General features: G+C 37.7%; 2 protein-coding genes across 3 annotated transcripts in view; both read left to right on the plus strand.

The window, feature by feature from the left end:
- The window catches only part of parvb (parvin, beta), a 14,238-nt gene extending 10,327 nt beyond the window's left edge, over positions 1 to 3,911 (plus strand). For both annotated transcript variants that reach the window (XM_017437815.3, XM_017437816.3), the window contains exons 7-13: positions 1,078 to 1,136; positions 1,304 to 1,323; positions 1,808 to 1,869; positions 1,960 to 2,028; positions 2,240 to 2,341; positions 2,430 to 2,502; positions 3,635 to 3,911. In XM_017437815.3, coding sequence (XP_017293304.1) covers positions 1,078 to 1,136; positions 1,304 to 1,323; positions 1,808 to 1,869; positions 1,960 to 2,028; positions 2,240 to 2,341; positions 2,430 to 2,502; positions 3,635 to 3,711 — 462 coding nt within the window. In that variant the 3' untranslated portion in view covers positions 3,712 to 3,911. The remainder of the gene's footprint in view (positions 1 to 1,077; positions 1,137 to 1,303; positions 1,324 to 1,807; positions 1,870 to 1,959; positions 2,029 to 2,239; positions 2,342 to 2,429; positions 2,503 to 3,634) is intronic.
- A 4,058-nt stretch (positions 3,912 to 7,969) lies between these two features.
- Positions 7,970 to 21,734, plus strand: parvg (parvin, gamma). The gene is made up of 13 exons (XM_017437827.3): positions 7,970 to 8,223; positions 8,991 to 9,103; positions 10,404 to 10,468; positions 10,951 to 11,053; positions 11,205 to 11,348; positions 15,370 to 15,485; positions 15,590 to 15,645; positions 15,744 to 15,778; positions 15,885 to 15,946; positions 18,470 to 18,538; positions 18,667 to 18,768; positions 20,310 to 20,382; positions 21,356 to 21,734. Exons 2-13 carry the CDS (start codon positions 9,040 to 9,042, stop codon positions 21,427 to 21,429), a joined length of 963 nt encoding a protein of 320 aa, XP_017293316.1. The 5' UTR covers positions 7,970 to 8,223; positions 8,991 to 9,039; the 3' UTR covers positions 21,430 to 21,734.
- The last annotated feature ends 1,568 nt before the right edge of the window (positions 21,735 to 23,302 follow it).

Here is a 23,302-nt window from a genome sequence, read left to right on the forward strand (position 1 = left end):
CTTTTATTAAATCATGTAAGTCTAAGTTTTAACATAGGCAGAAAAACAGAGGACAAACAAGAAAAAGAGCACAAATATAACCTCAAACTGAAGTAAATGAGAAATGTGTTTAAATATATTGTTCCATTTTTTTAATTAAAGGTTCCTTTAAGCTGTAGAAAGCAGTTTTAAACAGTAATATAATGAGCTTTCATATCATGGGTGGACACTTTTATTTCAAAGGGAAATTTTGACTTTTCACTGAAGAGATCAGAAGGCCAAACAACAAAATGAGACATAGAAACCCTGTGTAAACCTTCATCTATCATACATAACTGCACATCATCTGCAAAAATACAGTCAGTAAAAGTCTCGCTGTGTTACACTTGTCTGGTGACATTTGTTTCATATTTGTAGACTGATTGCTTTGCAAAAAGTTGAATTAAAGCAGATATAGGAGGACCTTTCAGGACCTATTTGTTTCTTTTCCCATTGATAAATAGATTGAAGCAGAGTTGACACGCTTGGTGTGCAACAATAGCCTTATAGCATATGAAATATACTACATCCGAGCTAACACAAGAGTTAATTTAAAGATCAGGAATCAAGATTTTCTCGTTTTTTCTTTTTGGGACATCCATTTGTTACAAACTTAGTGAAGAACAATTAGGCTTTTTTTGTTGAAAACTTAGACAGCACATTTTCTTGTAAACTGATAAAATAAAGACTATATAGAACTTTCCTGACTTTTATTCATTAATTTCAAGCTGTTTTGTTTGACGAGCTTTAAAGCCAGACAGATTTGGCCCGAGGGTCACTTCTGACCCTCAAGACAAACTTTGCCCAGATGTGTCTTAGATTGAGGTGAAAGTTATGATGTCATTGTGATTATTATGGACCCGTCCAGGGTGTCCCCCGCCTCTCGCACAGTGACTGCTGGGGATAGGCACCAGCTACCTGCGACCCGGAATGGAGAAGCGGTTAAAGAAAATGGATGGATGGATGGATGTGATTATTATGTGCATTATCAATATATTTATCCTCTCAAGTCACATTACTTTTTATTGTTTTTTTTTTGTTTGTTTGTTTTCTGTGCAGAAGAAAGAAGGAATCCTGCAGACCTCTGTAGTGACCAAGGAGCTGACGAGCACCACAGAGTAAGACACATCATCCTTATTTTTTCCCAGAATCGGAGTGTGAGGTGTGGGAATTTTAATGTTGGACTAAGTGCGGAAAGGACAAATCATCTGCTAGAAAGAATTGAACTGAAAAAAATTATATATATATATATATATATATATTTTTTTTGTTTGTGTTTTTCCAGGATGATGCTGGGACGATTCGGTGAGTCAAAGCCACGTCACGTTTTAATTTAACAAATTATTTAAAGTGTAGCTTCGCCTCAATAACTCCCTTTACGCATAGCTCACAGAAAGGAAAAGCTCAGCAATCAGAAAAGGGCGTTGTTACTATTCAAAGCGATAAACCTACAGCACAATTCTGTAAAAGGGACGAAAACGGCGCCTGCAAATCTTGGAATATCTAACAATAAATCTAATTCGGTGAATCTTAAAAGAGCGATAAAAAACGCAACTTATAGTAACTATTGTACATTTTGGATCTTAAACTAGAAGTGACAAAGAGAAAAAAAACAGGCCTGGGAGCAACAACAACAAAATATCAACTTTAGGCCAAGTTTTCAAATGTGTAAGAGATTGGTGTTGATTGTCTCATCTTTCGGACAGCACTGAAATGATTCCAACACAGGTTTATCTGTTGGCCTGTCTGTCGTTTTCATGACCTTGAATTTGGTTCTCCTTTTCAACAGAGAGGGACGCGTTTGACACTTTGTTGGATCACGCTCCTGACAAGCTCAACGTTGTCAAATCGGTAACAAAACCTCACTGACATTGACGTCTGGCATGTTATTTTAGATGACAGTGTAAAAATTAACGACACATTTTTGGTTGTTTTTTCAAGTCACTCATCACCTTTGTGAACAAACACCTGAACAAGCTGAACTTGGAGGTTACTGAGCTGGAATCTCAGGTAAAGAAAAATGAAATGTACACACACAATTGATCTCTGTTCGCCCAGCCAAGTGAGTTGTTTCTTATTAATATTACTGTGAATGTAATGCATGGGTTTTATTATTATTTTTGAGTTATTTGCTGTAGATGACAGATGGGGTGCTCGATTCATGCAGTCGTTCAGCTGACAGTGTTTGCAGATGTGTATAATATGATGTGTGTTTGTTTAGTTTGCAGACGGAGTGTACCTAATTCTACTGATGGGGCTGCTGAAAGATTACTTTGTCCCTCTGTACAACTTCTTCCTGACCCCCGAGAGCTTCGAACAGAAGGTTGTTTTACCCTAAAAAGGGACAAAACTTAAGAATAAAAAAATAACAAGAAAGGAACGCATTAATTGTTAGTTTTGTTTCCATTTAGGTTCACAACGTAGCGTTTGCCTTTGAACTGATGCAGGACGGTGGCCTGAAAAAACCCAAAGCAAGGCCAGAAGGTATTTGACTAATTTATTACATTATTACAACATCAAATATGGAGTAAAACATTCATTTTCTGGAAAAGATTTAAAACAGTTTGACAGGACTACTTCCAGAAGGTATTGATCTCAGAAAAGCTGTCATTATAAAGGTTGTCCAGTAGGTGGAAACCTTGTCCTAACCTCTAACACCACATGATTAACACTGAACAAAACAAAACTGAAGGATGCAAATGTGGCCCATGCTCCTCCTGGTTGTTCAAAGTAATTAATTAATTATCAAAAACATATTTATTATATAAAGGATGTATGGTCCGCATATTAGTTGTTTTGTAGTTTCAGTCCTCTAAAACAGCCAGAAATATGTTAAATTTCTCATTTTACTTTAGTTATGTCACAATGTATGGTACATCACTAACATATAGTGACATCTTTTTACACACTACTATGTATTTCGAGCCTCCTTTTTAAAAAAAAAAAAATCTGTTTTTGCTGCAGATTTTCAGTATCTATAAAAACGCTTTTTCCCCCCCTGTGCTGTCTTCATGTAAATTCTCTCTCTTTTAACTTTTAACTAAACTCACTGAAGCTCTCATGGTTCCAGTTGCTCTGAGCTCCTGTTCAGGTCTGTGTGCTCCTGCAGGTTGATTACAGGCAACAAACAGTGCAGACCCCAAGCAACGCTAAACTACTAAAAGCCGGCTGAAACAAAGGAGTAGCTGTCGTCTGGCTGGTGCACTTACCACAGACCCAGTTGTGTTTGATAAATTCAGTTTGTTCTTTTATGTAGAACAACATAGCAGCAACAGATGAACAGAAACCTACCTTTTTTTTAGCTTTGAATCTCTTACTAAGGAGCAATACATCATATGATAATCATTTGTGAATTCCTAGGATCTATTTTAAGCTGCAGCTCTGTTGTAAAATTGCAAATAACATGCTGAAGGAAAGCAGTCCAAGAAGAATCAAAGATTAGGCTCTGCAATGTAAATATGTATTTAAGGGAGACATTTTTTTAAATCTGTACTTCAGGGACTCCACTCTAGTTCTATCAAAGCTCTGTTTTTTTTTTCTTCACTGAGACTGTTAAAGTTCAGCAAGCTAATAATTTCACCTGCTCTCTTTGTTTGTTTTGTTTTAAATTTTTCAGACGTTGTCAACCTGAACCTGAAGTCCACCCTCAGAGTTCTTTACAACCTGTTCACCAACTACAAGAACTCTGACTGAAGGTGTTCAGGTTTCTGCTATAATAACATCTGAACGCTGCTGACATCATTACAGTCTGGACACTGAAGGAGACCACCTGGGACTGAGGCACATCATTACGTGCAGCCTAAAAAGACCCCCGGTGGGAGAAGAAGAGAAAGCCTGAATAATGCTCCGAATGTTCGCCTCTAATCATCTCCAAATGTCAGTTTTTATTTATTCCATCCTCCGAAGTTATCTGCAATGCAAGACGCTCTGCGACCTTTAGCTTTGCATTTGAATACAGCCGTCACGGGGACATCATATAACTGGGAAACGTTTGTGTGTCAAACTTACTAATTAGCCTCAATGCAAAAAAGTATATATATATCCAAAAGTTGACAATATTGTAAGATTATATATATATGGTCTCCCAATACATTTTTATTCAATATTAAACCGAAAAATATTTTCAAAAAATGCTTCTGTGTTGCAAATAAATAAATAAATAAATAAAAAGAAAGTTTGATAACCACTTCTGTGTTTTGCAGATCCAGATGCTGGTCTAGACAACTTGTCACATTTTATGTGTTAAACAAAAAAACAAAATGCAAAAAACCATAAAAAATACAATCAGTGTTAACTTTATGTTATGCAGCCAGGCCTCCGGAAATGTGTCGACGCATACATCATCAAATCAAACACGATGTTTTAATTTTCATTTAAAAATGGTTAAAAATTAAAATGAGTCCTAATACCACACATCCAGTGATAAAACTGGTGTTAATATTATATTTTTTTCAAGAAAACTTACAACATTTTTAAAATGTGGAGATACTGACAACAGTAGATTCTGAAATTTATGTAACGTCAACAAAGCAACATCTGATTGGGTGAAAAAATGGACTACCGGTGTGTGTAGTTTAACAAGATTTTCTTCAAGAATGTAAAATTGTAAAAAAGTTTAGGGATATCTTCATCCACTGTACTGATTTTAATATCATTAAAGCATTTTGCTAATCTACAATCTGGACCCTCGGGTAGCTCTGCAATAAACACAGATGTGATGCAATTATTGAAGCTATTTCACAGGTTCTGAGAAACCTCTAAAAACTAAAAGTATGTCTCCTTATATGGACGTAAAAATGCAAATTTATGATGGTCTGAAAGAATTGTGAACTTTTGATGAACTTATTATTTTTTTTTTAATGAAAACATCAAAAGCGAAGTGTTTTTGTCTAAAAAAAGAGTGACCATGTGGCTTTTTACCCGCACAGAATTCAAAATCAGCTTCACAGACGTTACTGGGACTAGTGCACGTAACTTGGGTAACTTGCTCATCTGTGGCAGTACATTTAGCTGAGTGATATTACATCATTTTTGCAGAAACATACACTGTGTCTTCATCAGAAAAGCCTTTAATGGCAAATCTCTTCCTGCATTACATTTTGTGTTATAGCAACGCTAACTCTGGGGCTGGAGACAACAGGAGCAAAGTGACCGGCCTGCAGCTCACGCTAATAAACAGACATATATTACAAAACTACTTAAACAAGAAAGAGAAAGCATTTATCCATCAAACTCACAGCAGCTGGTCTCATCAGTGTCCAGAAAGCTCCAGTATTGTTAAAAGAAGAGATTATGTAACACGTTTCTTTGTTCCTTCAAAGGACAGAGAGAAATTTCTCAGTTTCAGCTTTAAGTGTTGTCTTTGTACCATTTTTAGTTATGTAGAGTTACTATCAGTCCACTTTAAAGTCATATCTTTTTGTTCTAATGCATGTTATGCTTAAAGACGGTCCTTTTGGAAACAGTGTTAGCAGAACATTTCACTAAATCCTCATCTTTCACAGGAGTGGAGTTTTTTAAAATTCATTTTTGTCAGCCAAATAGTTACAGAAGAGTGTGTTTTAGTCACTAAATTCTGTATTTGCCTTTAGTTTCTGAAGTTTCACACACATTTTTATATACATTAGGCTAAACACAACAAATAAATTTACATTCAGCTTCAGTTCTGACTAAATGGTATGGATAAAAAAGATTACTGTAAAAATAAATATGATATCCTGCTTTCAAAGTCTATGCTAAGCTAAGATAACCAACAGCTGGCTGCTCATTTTCATTTTTATCAACATTTTCGCCTAAATTTATTAGTAAAAACTAATATTACTCACACGTCTGCCACAGTTGTACACAACAGGAAATGGCTAATGTCCACCACTCCTATATTATGTCTGCTAAAATGTAATAAATCAACTGAAATACCACATTATATCTTTTTTTACAGTTGTGGTCAGAAGTTATACACTTTATATGGGCTTCAATTACAAGTTTTATTGGTTTATTTGAACTGTTCTTTTTCCAGGTAGGAACAGTTATATGACATAAAACCTCAATGGTTTATAAATGTTCACCTAAATCTTTTAATAAATCTTGCTGAAGATTTTAACTTGACAAAGTCAAGACTCGTACATTTGGAAGTGATCATGACTGACTGCAGCTGGTAATTTCTCTTTGCTGGAAAAAAAACGATTTGTTTGACAGCACTTTGTTGCATAAAGCAATACTCAGAAGCTCAGTGAAGATCTAAAGAAAGGAAGAAATTGGTTCAGATGTTCAGGAACAGTCCAGGAACCACCAAGACTCAAGCCTGCCATGAGCAGGAAACTGCTGGAACGCCGCTGACCCTGACACTGACCCTTTCAGTCCAACATGGACTGAAAGGCTGCCAACCAAGGAAGGAGCCCATGTTCCAAAAGTGCTGCCTGCAAGTTCAACTGTAGGAGTAAGGTGAGGCTTTCAGACCTAAGAGCTCTCAAGCATGGTGGTGGTAGCATCATGTTGTGGTGCTGGCGCATTTCACAAAGTGAACGGGATAATAAGAACTTCTCCACAAATCAACAGCTAGTTGGCTGAAACTTGGACACAGTTAGGCGTTCCAATAGGACAAAAGTTTACCCAGAAAACCTAACAAAACAGCTGGTTTGTGAATGAATAAAACAGGCTGACATAAAGCCTCTGGAACGGCCTTACTAAAGTCCTGACAACCTTTTCGAAAATTTGTGAACAATGCTTAAAAAACAGATCTGTGCCTGAAAACCAACCACTTCAAGTGAACTCTTCTCATTCTGCCATGAAGTGGAGTTAAATATCAGTCTGAATTATTAAAATAATGCTTAAATAAATCATTTTAAAACTCAAATTAACATGACATTAATGCCCACGATGAGTATTTATGATGTTAACACACATTTAAATCATTAAATATTTCATTTTAGATACCTAGACAGACTCTAACGTATAAATTCAGCATTCAAAGCCGTATAAAAGCAGCTCCTGTTGGACTCCTAAGTGGAGTCTTTTTTTGTCCCCACCTCAGGGAAGCCTCAGTCAGAGTGTCCTTATGTTGACCAGCCTTCCTGATAAGTCTCTGAGGAGGCCAGGACCTCCCGCTGCACTCCTGAAGCCGGGCTGGCCCCGCGGTGCCACCTGGGGACCTACTAAGATGCACACTGCACGTCTGCTCATGCATTTTAAAACCAAACTGAATAATTGAGAGAATGGACGAGTTAATCTAGACTGAGATGGCGTCACATGGCTCAGCTGCGCACGTTTTTTTCCTCATCTTCCCTATCAAGAAATAAATGCTTCGACTCAAACGAAATGAGGATTTTATTTGATCCCTTATGTGTGTGATAGGTTAGATTTGCTTTGGCTTTTGAGTGAGATTGGCTTTGGAGCAGCCTATTCCTGCAATTTGGGTTGGGTAAAGGAATTATGGATTTATTTTAGGCCTTTATTTTCTTGTCTCATACCTTTGTTGCTATGGTAACCTTCCTCATCCCCCAAATTGCCCCTTTGTCTGCGTGATAGGTTCTTTTTTTCCCTCTTTCCTCCAAAACCCAGCACACACAAAGGTAGTTTTTAAAAAAAAATTTGCCTATCTCTTTCTGTCCTTCGTTCTCGCTATTTTATTTGGGCAGGTGTTTTGATGTCAAATAAAAAAGGCTGGAGACCAGATGTCTACAAACTGAGCCAACCAATCAAAGACAGAGAAGTGTGAGTCAAGCGTGAGTGATTTAGGCCTTAAACTGTCACGTTTCTCCCAGTCTTCTTGAGGTGTGGATTTCCAAACAAACATTTGTACCCAGGAGGCCTTGCTGCACACGCGGTCGCATTTATTAAATAAAAGCCCCCAAATACGAATCGTGACACTGAACATAAACGCCCTTATCAGTAAACAGTCTGCTGCAATGCCTGTATCAGAAAGAGGAAGTGCTTCTTCTCATGCCACATCCTCTTGTTTCATTGCTTATCTTCCCCCTTTGACCCTGAAACGCTTTCTTCTTCTTCTACAATAACGGTTGGAAACAGGAGTGCCTTTTGGGGGCCTTTTGCCCTGATAGATCTCATCGGAGCCTCCTTTCAGATGCCAGAGCAGCCATCACCTCCTTATATCACTGCTTTTGACGGTTTGTGGACTTGAGTTCTGCGACATTCAGTTCAGCAGAAGTTGCCTCGACTCGGCTGCTGTTGTTCTGCAGTGAACTGAAGGTAAGCTTATTCACGAAAAGAAAAAAAAAAACATCATTTTTGTTTATGACCTTGTTTGAAAGTTACTGTCAACCTCAGGAAATGGAAGCCACACACACACATATAAAACACATAGAGGAAGGGAGGGGGAAGAAAAGAAATGTTGCACGCTGAGGCTTTCCCTTTTCTCCAGTTCCAGGAAACAACAGCTTGACACGCTCCTGTTTTGTCAGAATGTGCGACTTTATGTGTTTGCTGTGCTTTGTCTCAGACCACAAAGTTCAAAATGTTCTGAGGGAGAGGTAGAGCAATTGTGCAGAGACCTGCTCTCCCAGATCTGCTGTGAGTGCTGCTGACAAACTAGAAAAGGAAGTGAAAAAACCAGACTCTTTCCTTTTTTTTTTTAGTCTGACAAGTTTTGGACCAGTTCAGTGGGTTTCTGTGCTTCTGTGTGACTTTTTGATACGCTGCTTTTGACAATTTTATGTTGAAACTTGAAGTGTGTTACTCTTGAGCGAAGCACTATACTGTTTTCCTTTGTATTTAAAAAGCAAAAAAAACCCCCACATTTTTATTTCATCTGTAAGTTACCCGTCGATACGATCTGGGTCTTCCTCTGCTGGTCTTCAGTGATATGGTCATTTACTAAGCTGCTGCTGACTGAGACTTTCTGCCAAAGCCACATGATAAAACATGTTTGGTTTTTTTTAATTATTATTCTGCTGCAGTTTGCACTTACAGCAAGCACTTCCTCTGGAGGTGTTTGAGCACACTTGACTCTTCCGCAGATTCTGCCACCTGGCCGTCAAAGTGGCTGTGTCACCCAGAGCTGTGCCGATGGAGGCAGACATTTTTGAGTATCACAAAGAGGAGGATCCTGTGGACGTTGCATCGTTTCAGGGTACGTGTGCCTTCAAAGTGGTTGACGTCACCGTTTCAGTGAAGCTCACATGAACCACATTGTGACAAAGCTCCTCAGATTTGAGTAAATACGTCAACCTTCATTAATATATTATATATTAATATATATCATAGTTTAATTAAATCTTCATCTAGAGCTATTTTATGTTCTTTAAAAATACAGTGAGATGGCTGAGTTCTGAATGACTTTGCTGAACAAGCTGAAACCAAGCTGAAAGACACAAAAGACTAGCTAAAAGCTAAAATTAGCAAAAAATGCTTGCTAAAAGCCAAATGTATCAAAAGGCTAGCTAAACATTCAAAAGGACAAAATGGTAGTCAAAAGAAGCAAAAAGGCTAGTGTAAAGCTAAAAGTTGCAAAACGCTAGCTAAACACAGCAAAGGATTGGCTAAAAGCTAAAAGTAGCGAAAGGCTAGCTAAAAGTGCTTGAATTGTGAATGACTGTCAGCTAATGCCACACCAAATTTTAGCTCTATATTTGTTAATTTAACAAAATTATACCAATTTTTCTCTTGGTCTAGATCAAATAGCTGTGACAGCCAGCTTGAATTTGGATGACTCAAAAAGTTGATCAGTTGTAGATGTACAGCCAATAATTATTTTCTGAGAATTTCATCAAGTCTGTCCAATGGCTCATGAGACATTTTGCAAACAAATATAGGTTGACTCTTACAGGTAATGCCAACATGTTAAGCAAAGACATTCAACTACGACCTGACTAAATTTTAGTTAAATATCTCATTTGACTGAGTTATAACCATTTTTGTGTTTTGTAATGTCAGTTGGTATAGCTGTTTCTGTGTCTGCTAAGGTTGCCTTGCTTTTCTGTGGTGGCCATCTTGAAGCAGGGTTGCTCCAAAAGTGAATCAGTTGTAGACACGCAATGATTATTTTCTGAGAGTTTAATTAAAGTGTGTATAATGGTTGACAAGATGTTTTGTTAACATGGCAGAAAAACAAACCCACAAACAGACACAGGCAAAATAAATTATTGGCTGCCATCGAAGGCAAATGGGCGATAATTGATTATTTCTGTCATTCATGTTTTTATATTAGCGAAAGACTGTTTACACTGAAAAGATACTTTTATAGTTTACCGAGTGGGCTTTAAAAAAAAAAAGTTCAAAAAGGACTAAATCTGTCTAATAAATAAACTAATGGGAAAATAACAAAGACAGACAAAATGTATTGAGTAATGTTGTGTAATAATAATAAAAGAAAGTCCAAACATTGCAAAAAGGATTTCTTCTCATGTCGGCCTGTTTTCATTTCCACACAGGAGAGAAGCGGAAACTCATCCAGCCGACATCTTTAAAGGACCCCAAACTCGAAAAGCTGAAGGAGGTAGGAAATAATTTATACTCTTTTGTGTTTATTTCTGTCTTCTATTCAACATTCATGGCATGTCAGGTTCCATAAATTAGGACCTGTGTGATGCTCCCCCCCCTCAGCATATGTGCTCCTGCATGTATACGTGCGGCGAAGTGCATGAATAATATCTGATGAGGCAGAGAGGTGGAAGGATTAGTGAAATTTTAATGACAGTAATTATGAGAAGTGACGGGAGACGAGTCATAGTGTCACAGTGAGGGGTCTGCCGGATCACGCTTTAAAACATCTTTGTTAAAAATAAAAAGGAGATTGCCAGCATTTACTTTGAGTTTAACATCACCTAATTTTGGGATTTGATAAAGAGAATAAAGAAAATCAGGTTTCATGCTGATTTTTTTTTATTTTTTATGTGCCGCCTTGGTGAAAGAAAAGCATTAGTAAAAAGATGAAGGTGTTTGATGTTTCTGACTGTGTGATTATTTGTGTCCTGGGAGGCTTTGGTTGATTGGATCAATAGGACTTTGAAATCAGAGCACATAGTGGTTCAGAGTCTGGAGGAGGATCTGTACGATGGACTGGTTCTTCATCACCTGTTGTGTGAGCTGATAAACTCTTTGATATTCATTAACCAAACCGTGCTTTCAATTAGAATTTCAATCACGAGAATAAAGAGCAAACAATTGAATAAGAAACAGTAAGCTTTAAAAACTTGATTTCCTACAAATGATCATTTTCTGGGGGTTTGCAGCCCGGCTGGCCAGCGTGAACCTGTCTGTGGAGGAAATAGCACTGACCAGCACCGCTCAGATCCGCAAGCTGGAAGTAATCCTGGAGGAGCTGGACAAAAGGCTGGGTCTGCAGGACAGCAGTCCCATCAAATGGAACGTCAAACGTGAGTCATGCGTCTGACTGGGATTCAGCAACAAGTGAACAAATGTTCCCTTCTGGCGCCAGCCTCGCAGTAGATCACAGAACAACAGGCTTTGGTGCTAACTCGAGGCAGCCACCGAAGCTTAGACCAACTGTGAGGGATTTTTAGCTGTCAGATAAATTATGGGGGCTCTGATGTAATCACCCATCAGTGCCACGTTTGGTGGTTCAAACTTGAAACCAAGTAGGACTACACTCATATCTAAAACTGTACATGCAACTGAACAGTTAAATGTGACACCTGATGACTTCTGGAAACAGCTGATCTTGTCATGAGCATCCAGTGGTTTCATACAACTGAATTACATTTTTCAGATCTTAGTTTTTTATACATAAACATGCCATGCTTTAGTCTGAGTGATGTTTAAATTAAACCAATTTATTTCCTGCTTTTATCAGCAAGTTCAATTTGATCCCCGAATCAACTGATAATGAATTAAAATCATGCCAGAGTTTCAAATCAAGACCATTTTTTGTTGAGAAATGACGATGATGATGAGTTAGAAGCATTTTGGTCAAATCTTGAAAGTAATGTGACAATCTCACGCAATATTGTGAAATCTTGTATGATCTGTTAGCACTCGGAGTATGTTGTTAATGACTCTCAGCTACTACTGCACCAAACTTTAGCTCGAAATCTGTAAAATTGACAGGGTGAGAGCCATTTTTGTGTTTGCTAAGGTGGATTAGATGTGGCGACCATCTTGAATTGGCTTGACTACAATAGTTATTAGCAAAGTTTGAAGCAAAGATGTCACACAATGTACAGCACTGGGTGTATGCCTTCGAGATGGCTATCAACTACTACCACACCAAACCATAGTCCTACTCATTTCTGTATTGGCTAATGCCAATTAGTCTTTACGAATTGGTCTTTCATACTTCAAACCTAACATTTTTTTGTTTAAATAGACTATTTCAGTCACAGCAACTTACAAACAAGAAACAATTCAGCGACAACCAGGAAGCCAGGATGAAACCCCTAACCTTTAGATTGGTGAACAACCATTATATTTTCTGATGCACGGCTACCCACTGTTTTTATTTTTATGCGTTATTGAGGAATGATTGCAGACAGTTAGATAAGACAGAAAACGAGTTGCTGCTCCACAATAAAAGCCTCCTGATGTCTCACCTGCTGTACGAAGGAGCAGCAGGAAATAACCGAGCTCTGATGTGAAAGACTTCACAGAGAGCTTGATACGGACTGCTAAACAGTAAAAGTGGATCGCATGGTGAGACAGCTGTACTGCCAGTCCACGTGAAATATGTTGATATGAAACAAAAACATTTGGAAAAATGCTTCTTACATTCTGAAGCTGGAAATGTTAGAGTTGAGCAAACATTAAAAGGGTTGGGTTTCTGGAGTTTATTCTTACCCTTTAATTATAGTTTTGTTTTGGATGACGCCATGCCTAAATACATATTTTTAGAGTTTGTTAGGTTGATGATCAGTTATCGGTCTTAACTATTCTTCAGTTGAGCTGATGACTTTTTTTTTTCTTAATTATTTTTACCTTGTAGCTGTCAGGATTTGGGTTTTGTTTGGGTTTATTGTTTCTTTTATTTTGTTATTTAGTTGCCTTTATGTTTAGTCTGGGTTTTGTTTAATCCTTGTTCTTTGTGTCTTTGTTTCTATGTCTATTATCCACTTGTCCTCAGTCAGCACTTGTTTACCTGCCACGCCCATCTCCACCTGCTTGCAATTGTAATCACTCACCTGTGCCCACTTTACCTAATTCCCCTCTGCTTTTCAAACCTGGTCATTTCCTCCATATACTCGCTGGTTCATTGTCTTGTTTGCCTAGTTGTCTTGTTCTTCTCATGTTTGCCTCATTCCATAGATTTAGTTTATGTCTTTGTATTTAGTTTAATCTTGCTGCCTTTGTTTTTTGTTTCTTTTATTGTTATTAAATTATTTTATTCATGGATTTAAGATGAGTCTGCGCATTGGGTTCGTCGCTATCTCCACTCAACCTGACAGTAGCCACTGTTGAAACCTGCACAATTTTTAAGGGCTGTAATACTTATTTAGAAGTTCAGTCATAATTTAGAGTGTTGTGGAAATTTTGCACTTTGAACTTGCTTAAAGGGATAGTTCAGATTATTTAAAAAGGTTGTAGATAGCTCTTCAGCTATGTAGTTAATTTCTGACGGGATTGATAAGCTGGTCTGTGCAGGGCCAAGACCAAAGTGGTTTGCTGACGTGTTATGACTCTAATCTCAAAGATTTCATTGCAGTTTATGCAAACTCTATTTTTTAAAAATATTTCCAGTGCTGATAGTTTTGATTTACAGTTATTCCAGCAGAAATACTGCATCGTTTGATATTCCTGCTGGAAGTGTCACAGGCTGCACTGGAAGTGCTACAGCTAGCTGCTGCTGCTGCTATTTGTGCTTGCAAACAGCTTTAAATTCTACGTTAATGACAGTGTAATCCAAAATTGAAGGTGAGGTAAAAGTTTGTATGAATAGGTATGGAAATCTCAAGACTAAAATTGTTTTTAGATGGCATTGGTCCCCTCAGAGTAAAAAGTATTGGTCAGTGTGGCCAGAATTTAGCTCTATTTCTGTAAACTGAGGTTGTTCGAAAAGCTCTCCAAAACAGGCAAGATATCCTTTGTGTATAACCTTTCCACACAACCCATCACTTTAAATAATAGAGTGTGTTATCATGAGTAAAGGGTTAAATGAGACCATAATACTGGTGACAACCTTATTATAAACTGAGCACAGTTTAGAAAACACTCCACACCCTTTTACTCTAAAGGAGACATTATTATAACAATTTTAAAAAATCCCATTATATTGAGTTTTGACACTTGTAACCTGCAAGAGACAAATGTCAAAATGGACTTGGGTTGGTTAAAACTATTAAAATTAAAATAATACAAAACCTTCTATACACAAAGAAATCAAGTTTAATTCAGATAAAGAGGTAAAAGGTCATGTCCAATCCAATCCCGTTCATTTTTTAACCTTTGACCATTAGCATATTCAACGGTCCCACATATGGTCCAAAACTGTGTTTATTCTAAAGGTCAGAGTTTTTCCGGGGACATGCACGTTCTGTTCATCGGTTATCCTGAAATGATAATGGGGTCAAGAGGGACTGTGCATGATTGTCTGTCTCTGTGCTTGTCTTGTAATGGACCGATGACTTGTCTGAATGTATTCCTCCTCTCGCCCAACGATGGCTGAAGTGGCTCCATTTCCTGTGACCCTGAACAGGATGAAGAGGGTACAGAGAGTGGATGGATGATCTGAAATCAATTGAGTTAAAATAAGCCAACTTACACACACAGAGGCAGAGACTGCAGGACATTAACACACAGAAAAAATATAATAGAGATTGATTAATGTGTCATCATCACCTGCCGCCAATGTGGGAGATGTTTTTGCCCCTGTCTGTGTAACAAGTGAGTGTGTGTGTGTGTGTGTGTGTGTGTGTGTGTGTTCGTTTGTCTGTAATGTTGGCAGAATAACTCATGAACCTCAGTGTGGATTTTAATGAAACTTTCAGAAAGTAATGTTTCGATATACATCTGCAACTCATTACCTTTTGGAGTCTACCCATTTCAAGATGGCCACTACAACTAATCAACCTTAGAAAACACAAACAAATACTCTAACTCAGCCAAATTTACAGCTATTGAGCTAAAATTGGGCATGGAAGTAGCTAAGAGTCATCCTCAACACATACTTCAAGCCCTATTAGATCACATGAGAGCTCACAATATCATATGAGGTCGCACATAACATCATTTTAAAGGTTTAATGGAAAACAGTTATAACTGTCAGCTTGAAAGGCAGTGAGCAATATGCATTTCCTAAAGAAATGCTAAGCCTTTAATGAATACATAAATTTGTTATGTATTCATGATCCTTGCAGCTTGTTTTTTTTTGTATACTTTGTGTTGGTGAATATTGTCACATCAGTGTAAGCAGATTTTTTTTTTTGTTCTCTGTTGTTTGTCTGTCAGTTATCCACAACAAAGACCTTTTGGCTACCATTCATCTGCTGGTTGCCATGGTGAAAGCTTTCCAGCCCAAACTAAATCTGCCGCCAAATGTGAAGGTTGAAGTTGTGGTTGTGGAAGTGAGTCAGAGCTGGAAAAATCTGTAGCGCCTTTTTTTACCGGTTTCAGATCAGCTTCAGACCCGCCAGGTGTGCATCAATGGTTAACTTTAATTTCCACCCAGGTCAGTAAGAATGGAATCAAATCAGAAGTGCAGACTGAAGCCCTGACAGAGGATAGGTGTGTAGATTTTTTTATTTTTTATTTAGTTTTTGCTCTTGTGTGATTCTGTGAATACAAAAAAACAGTCTCCTCACACTCTGTGTGTTTCTCTGCAGCTGTGCAGCCTCCAACTCCTCCAGCGGGCCTGAATGTGAGTGAGAGTGGTCAGAAGTTGAGCTGGTGTGACATCTTGAATGTCATCCAAACACGATTAAAGCACACTAACACATTTTTTTTCTGGCTGTCTCGTCACCCAGGGGAAGATCCCATCGAGCAGCTGCTGAAGCTTGAGGCTAACAAGGTCAACACGGTGAAGAAGGTAGGGAAAAGGACAGGAGGAGGCATGCTGAGTGTCGACACTCTCATCTCCCAAGAGAGGAGATTTTAGAGTTAAAGCACAAATATGGTGTGCTTGATCTTTTGTCTACAATACAGGAATCTCAGAGCAATTAATTAAAAAAAAATCATAATCTTTATATAATTGCATTGTTTCCTAGTTGGAAAGAAACATACAGGTATTTGTCCTGAACAGAAGGGAAAAAGGCCAACAGCAGAAACTTTGGGATTTTTATTGTTTTATTTTTATTCTTTGCAGTAATAAATAAGCATAATTAGATAACACATAGGAAGAATGTTGTTCAAATTATTACAGAAAATGTTGTTTTTAGGGACAATTGTTTTTGTTTGTAGTGGCCGACGCCATGAAAGATGGTGGATTATTTTATTGTTGTTTGTGTGCGTGTGTATTCATTTGTTTGTCTGTAAGCAAAATATACCATGAAACACTGGCCAGGTTTTAATGAAACTCTCAGAAAGTAATCATTAGATGCTGAACTGATAAGGTTTTGGAGTCAACTTGGTTCATGATGACTGCCACAGCTAATCAAACTTAGCAATCAGAAAATTGGAAGTAACTCAGTCAGTTTGACAGGTTTGTAATCAATCAGTCAATCAATCAAAGTCTTTATTTCAGACATGTAAAAATTAAGGTATGATTGTCCACCAGTTATCAATACAAAAATAAATAAATAACGTACACTTCTGAAATGGAAGAGAATAAAGCATATGCTTATTTCTACCTACACCTTTTTCTCTTCCGATTCCTTAGTGATTACATAATGAATTCTTTTAAACAAACTATTTGATATCTCTAAGCACAGTATATCTACCAGCATATCTACCTACAAACATACAAGTACATTCAGCATACATATTCACGCATGTATATACATACCTACATACGCATCTATGATTATATTCTACACATGTCTACGCATTCACACTTATAAAACATATACGTCGGTGCAGTCTGTTTTATCATGTTACTTGTATGAAGTTATTTTGAGCTAAAACTTAGTGTGGTAGTATCTCACAGTCATCGCCAACACTTTCTCTGAGCACTAATAGAAAGTTCAATATCTTTGGGTAAAACTTAAACAGGACAGCTTAAAAACTTAAACAGCCGGCGACATACATGTTTTCAAGGAATGTTGGAATAATGTTTTTAAAGGAGGGGAGTTATTATGGTTCGTCTCAATAAACCATAACAAAATGTAACTTCCCAATGCAGTGGAATGCTTCAATAGTATTCTACTGGATTTGTCTCAGATTACATGATTGAGGTATTTATAGTCTGTATGTTTGTTTTTCCCCATGAGAAACTCTCACATTATTTTTGAATTATGCACTGGATTGTTCTCATGCTATAATATTCCTCTATAGCCAAGCTTCGGGAGTCAGGGAGGCATCTTGGTGGGCAGGTTTTTGATGTGTTTACAAGTAGTCATGGTGAGTCAGAATTCAGGACTGTGGTGGTTTTGGACAGACTGGGACTAAACAGGTTAAAATCCATCTGAGCTGAAGATTACATTGGAACCATGATAAAAACCACAAGTACAACTCAACAACAAAGAACTTGAATGTTTCCAGGATATATTATCTCAATCATCAGATGAACTTAAACAGTTCTTGCAGTCTGTGGGTCAGTGAGTATGGGTGTTTGACTTTTGTTGCAGAGTTTATCTTGTTGGATGTAGATATTTCCGAGACCTTAGCAGTGCATTCTAATGTGTATTTATTTGTCTTCAAGACAATGTGCTCTACTTGTCATTCCTGAAAGCAGCTTTTGAGACATGAAGCTGTGTTTAAACATTAGACAGCGAGGTGCTCTTCTTCACTGCTGCCCCACATGAATGATAAGTTTAGGTTATAAATATGTATAAAATGAGCAAGAATATTGCTTTTAGTGATCATTCTGTCACACAGCTATTTCAAAGTTTTCCATTAATTTCCGTTAAAAGACTGTCCAAAAACATCTTCACATTTTATGTTTTTTCAATAGATGTCAGCAAACTGCTTGTGATGCAATATATTTAACAGTGCATGATTCAAGAATATGGACTTTTTTTTCCATACAAAAAAGATGATATTGATGTCTTTCTTTTTTTAAAAAAGAAATGTGTCTGGAGTGACAATAAGGATTGGTAGGTTTTGCTGCTGAAAAGAAAATTTCACACAGATAAACTCATTCCCAGAGGACAAAACTCTGACTTTTCCTGCAGCATCAGGTTTGACATCAGTTTTTGTCAACTTTTGGACATACTGACATCAGACTTGGCAACAAGGATTAATGCCTTTTTAGGACTGAACTGTAGTGACTTAGTTGAGCCAGCATTTTTGTGTAATTTTCATATAATTTTCAGTTCTATCATTTGGTGTCATTGGTATAATATAATCTACAATGTCAGGCTTTGATGACAGTACTTCAAAGTTAAACTTTAAATTTAAGCTTATCAGCTCAAACTTGCATTTCAAATTTCTGACCTAATTGTTACATTTCCAGGCCATCTTACATTTTGTTAACCAGAGTATGGCGACCCTGGGTCTGCAGGTGGATGCCATTGACAAACAGGTACAAAGTGACTGTTGTTTATTACTGGATGCTGTGAAATTGCATATTAACCCAGTAGTATTTACATCCCCTGAGATTTTATCACCCTCCATGCACGTGTTTTAAAGTTCTCTGCCGTTTCTGTCCAGTTTTCTGACGGAGTGATCCTGCTGCTGCTGATTGGTCAGTTGGAGGGTTTCTTCATCCCACTGTGTGAATTCAACCTGACCCCTGCCAACGATGCAGAAATGGTATTATATAGGTCACTAATGAAACATCTTTTATTTACAATGTTTTTTTATGTATTGTAACTTGGCATGCCAAAGGAGGAAATGCCTGTTTGGATTGTAAATCTTAAAAAAAAATTTTGTGGTATTTAATGATAATTGAGATGCTGCTTTATTTTAATTCATAATAACCACAATCACACTTGTTTTGCTTTAATGCCTAATCTGAACTCACCAAAACGAAAACCTGTGCTTGTGATTTTTAAAAAAAAAATTAACCAAATGATAAAACTAATTAAGACATTACTATCATAAGAATGGATGCATGATAAGTATTGTCTTGGCTCGCTTTTACAGAGCTCTTTGATCTCAACGTACTCGAGGCAACAGGATGAACCTATGAAAGCTTTTCTTCTTTTATCTCAGAAACGATCAGTTCATGAATAAATTACTGACTGGAGACAGCGTGACAGTTAGAAATATCCTCTCTGAAAATGCATAGGTAATGATGTAAATGACATAATTCTGCTTGAAGTCTGGCATTTTTCAAATTTCTACCAATTAACAACATATTAAATGACAGTTTTAACTTGATAGAAACACAATGAAATGCATGAAAATAAAACATATATGTATGTTAGGACTAGACCAGTTGAAATGATCTGCCAAGATGTCTTTACATGTAAGAAGTGTTTAAAGTCGTACATACTATACTCTGCAGTAATAAGACTGACATGTGTTTGAATGCAGGGAAATCTAATTTTATCAACTTGTTTAGCTAATTTGAGTTAGCCTGGTTAGTGAGCATTGTTACCAAATCCTAGGAGTTTTCTGACTTGCAACTGGAACACATTTAAGTCGAGTCTGTTGTCAGTCCCATATCTGAGCTCCGAGGTACATGGGACGCAGCATTGATCATGACATGGTCAAGAAAACAACCTAACAGACATGGCACCCATGGCAGTGGCATTGTGCTAGCTTCGTATGATCTTCTAGCACAAAGTTGCATCCTCAAGTAATCTGAGGCGGGTGTGTAGAACGTATTGGAAGTGCAGGAAAGCCTATCAGGGCAGTGGCAGATCCAGAGATTTGTTTTTTCTTTGGGTGGCAAGGGTGAGGTATGAGATTCCAGCTAGGGGGCAAAGTTTATTGTAGCTTTTATTTGGTAATGAAATCAATAAACTTAACCTGTCATTTGACTTTCAGCAGCCACTTTGATGACTGGGGGGTTTTGAAACCGGGCAAGTGAAACCAGTCTGAAATTCAAGAGTGTAAAATTTAAATCAGTGAGTTAGGATAGAGATTGACATTCTGTGGAGAACACTGTACAAAATATACAAATATATATAGTGTTAACTATCCTACAAATGCTACATTCAGTCAATGCCAATGCTCCCACGTTCCAACAGGTCATGTAGGTTGTGGAGAACTGAGAGAGGTTATTGTTCAAAGTAAAAGGGGCCTTCATTGCAGAAAAAATGTCACCTTTAATCAAATTACAGAAAAAAAACATAAACTTATCTTACTTGGGTAAAAGGGTTGTGCTCTTTTTGTATCTCTTTCAGCTTCATAATGTGACCTTAGCCTTGGACCTCCTGAATAATGTGGGCCTGCAGCTGCCCAATATTGATCCACAAGGTGAGAAAAATAAATTTGTTTATTCCAAAATACTCTGAAATGTGCTGACATCCAATCAGTTTGTAAAAAAAATCACTCAAGTGCCAACAGGGTTAAACAACAATCAGCATCATTTTTGACGTGAAATAAGTCCATATTCTTTTTGTGCCAGGCGAGAGGGGATTGCGTCGGTAGTTAGAGTTAATCTCCACTACATCACGGAGTGAAGGGTTTGAAAGTGTTTTGGAGGGAAAGATGGAATTGTTTGCAGAATATAAATGAGTGCGACTCGTGTCTCCAAAAGTGTCATGGCAGACAATCGTCTCAGTCCGACCATCATAAGTCATTCAGAGGAGCAGAGGAGAGTGAAAAGAAAGTGATCGATTGGGTCAATTACCGACTTATCTAAGTGTGTAAATCAGTCAACAGGAAATGGATCAGCCTTTCCTCTCTGTGGATCTATTATTGACAAGATGAGCTTCTCGCTGAGCTTCAGCAGCCCTCCTACAACCCTCTCAGACTTTCCCACGTTATTGCCCACCGGCTGTATGCTATAATTCGGCAATAAATCCTCAGCATGATAACTGATAATGTAAAGACCAGCACAATTCATCTACGATCAGGCAAGGAGTTAATTTAATTTCAACTTTTAGAATCTTTTTAATTAAGGGCATAATTGCTGTGATGGTGGAAGGAAATCCAGCTCTTGGGGTCTCATATAGGAGCATGCTGTGTGCAGTAATTAGGTTAGCAAGTGGAGGAGTCAATCTTTATGTCACATTCACTGCCTTAGTGCGTCCCACAACTGCAAGCAAATTTGGTGGGGTCTCATCTCCCCAAGGACACCCTGATCAAGTTTTCATCTAATGCTCATTTTGTTTCCTGTCCTCGTGATCTTTTGACCTGTTTGGATGTTTTATGAGAGCAGCTAACGTTGATAAAGCACCGTCACACTGCTGATTGTGCAATATGTCTCCTGTGGATATTGTGACAGATATTGTCTCCCAGGACGTCGCTGCTACCTTGAAGGTCCTTTACGCCCTGTTCAAGAAGCACAAAGGGAAATAAGAGAGGACGCCGTCTGAGGACAAACTGGGTGACTGTAAAAGACAACATGGAGCGTTTGGTAAATTACCAAAAGTCAGAGTTGATTGTTTATATTAGAAGCTGAGACTGATCCTGTATTCTGTCTGCCTTTGAATTGTAATTCTGATTTCATACAGTTTTTTTCACTGTCTGTGTCACTGTTCAGCAAAAATAATTAAATTAAAGGCCTAGCATTCATTCAAGGAATGCATGTTGTCATCTCGAATCGGGTTGACTCCAAATATTAACGAGTTGTAGCTGTACATCACGTAATTACGTTGTATGAGTTTCATTGAAATATGTCCAGTAGTTTATGAGATATTTTGCTAACAGACAGAAAGCGATGATGCCAATATGGCAAAGTTGTTGTTTTTTTTAAAGAACTATTTTTATTTTCAAAGGTTTCAAAAAACAGTGAGATCTTTGTTGTTTTTTTTCTTCTGCACTGTAAAAAAATGAACGTGACACCTTTGCGAGAGAAAGTGAAAAACATCAGCTTGAAGGAATGATTTTTTGTTGTTGTTTTAAATATAAACTTTTATGAACCAAAGTTGAAAAGTGTGTCCTGCTGTCTGTAAACACGCCCTGCTGTTGTCACTTCCGCAGCACCAAATGCATCATGGCCCAAGGTTGCGTTGGCGGTGGCAGCTGCAGCAGCAAATTGCTTTAGCGTGAGTTTATCAGACGATTGATAGCAAGAGGTGCTCAGTTACGGCTCTGCGCACCTGAGGGAGCCACCGATGGGGAAAGCATGACTGAGGCAGCTGATGCAAGTCAGTTAATGCAAATGCAACTTCGCTGATCTGCCTCAACCAGATTACTGCTAAGATCTGAGAACACTTAAGCATTTGCAAGTTTGCCAGTCAAACAAAATTAAGGCTGAACAGGAAAATTGCTCTCCTTTGTAAAGATCCATCACACAATTTTCCTGTCAAAGGAAGTTTCATGGTGGTGCGCCAAACCCCCCCCCCCAAAAAAGCACTTTAAATCATTCAGCAAAAGTATTTGCTTCTATACAACCTGCCAGAACATTTTAATGGTTGTGATTTTTCCATTTCTTATGTAGAATGACTTGTTTCTTTGTGGATGACTTGAATTCATGGTTATATTTTCTGATTGTGTGATAAGAAAAGAAAACTAGCCATAAGCCAGTAGGAACAGATTTCTAGTCAGTTTAAATTATAAAGCTTTTAATTGATACAATTAGCAAACCGACAACTTGCATGCATGGCCAACGACTCGTAAACAATGTGTTTAAGAAAATTATATATTTAAAGTATGATCTGCTTACATTTTATTGACAGCGTAAACATAATATAATCTAAATAATACTGTATGTTAACTTTTCTTTGTTGCTGCGAGCAGCTGCAGCTCTGAAAACTGTCAGCCTCCAGTGCGTTCATTTGGAGATTTTGTCTCTTTTCTTTCAATATATTTCCCATTCAGTCTATAAATATTGGAAAATGGCAGTTTTATTGTTGCCACACCACTCCCTTGTCTTTGTTATTTCTCAATAAACAATGTGAATATCTGTCTCCGCTCCCTCCTGTGAATTCTGCTTTTCTCTTCTTTTCACCAAGTCCTTTGTTACTCGCTGTCACACAGTTGTAGAGACCATGCCGCATGCACTGGGAGACAGACAATAGACACACTTCCAACAAAGTCCATTTTCAAACTTGAAAGAACCCAATTTTACCCCTATGAATGATTATTTTTATGACTATTTTTCTTATAATTTTCATCGTCTGATTCACTCCTTGTTCTGGCAGATGCTTTAAATGAGACTTTTTATTTTTACAAAAACAAACAAACAAAAAGAAAAATCGAAATAATGTCATCAAGCTGATTTCATTCA

The sequence above is a fragment of the Kryptolebias marmoratus genome, linkage group LG11 (assembly GCF_001649575.2).
Source record: "Kryptolebias marmoratus isolate JLee-2015 linkage group LG11, ASM164957v2, whole genome shotgun sequence".
Lineage (NCBI taxonomy): Eukaryota > Metazoa > Chordata > Actinopteri > Cyprinodontiformes > Rivulidae > Kryptolebias > Kryptolebias marmoratus.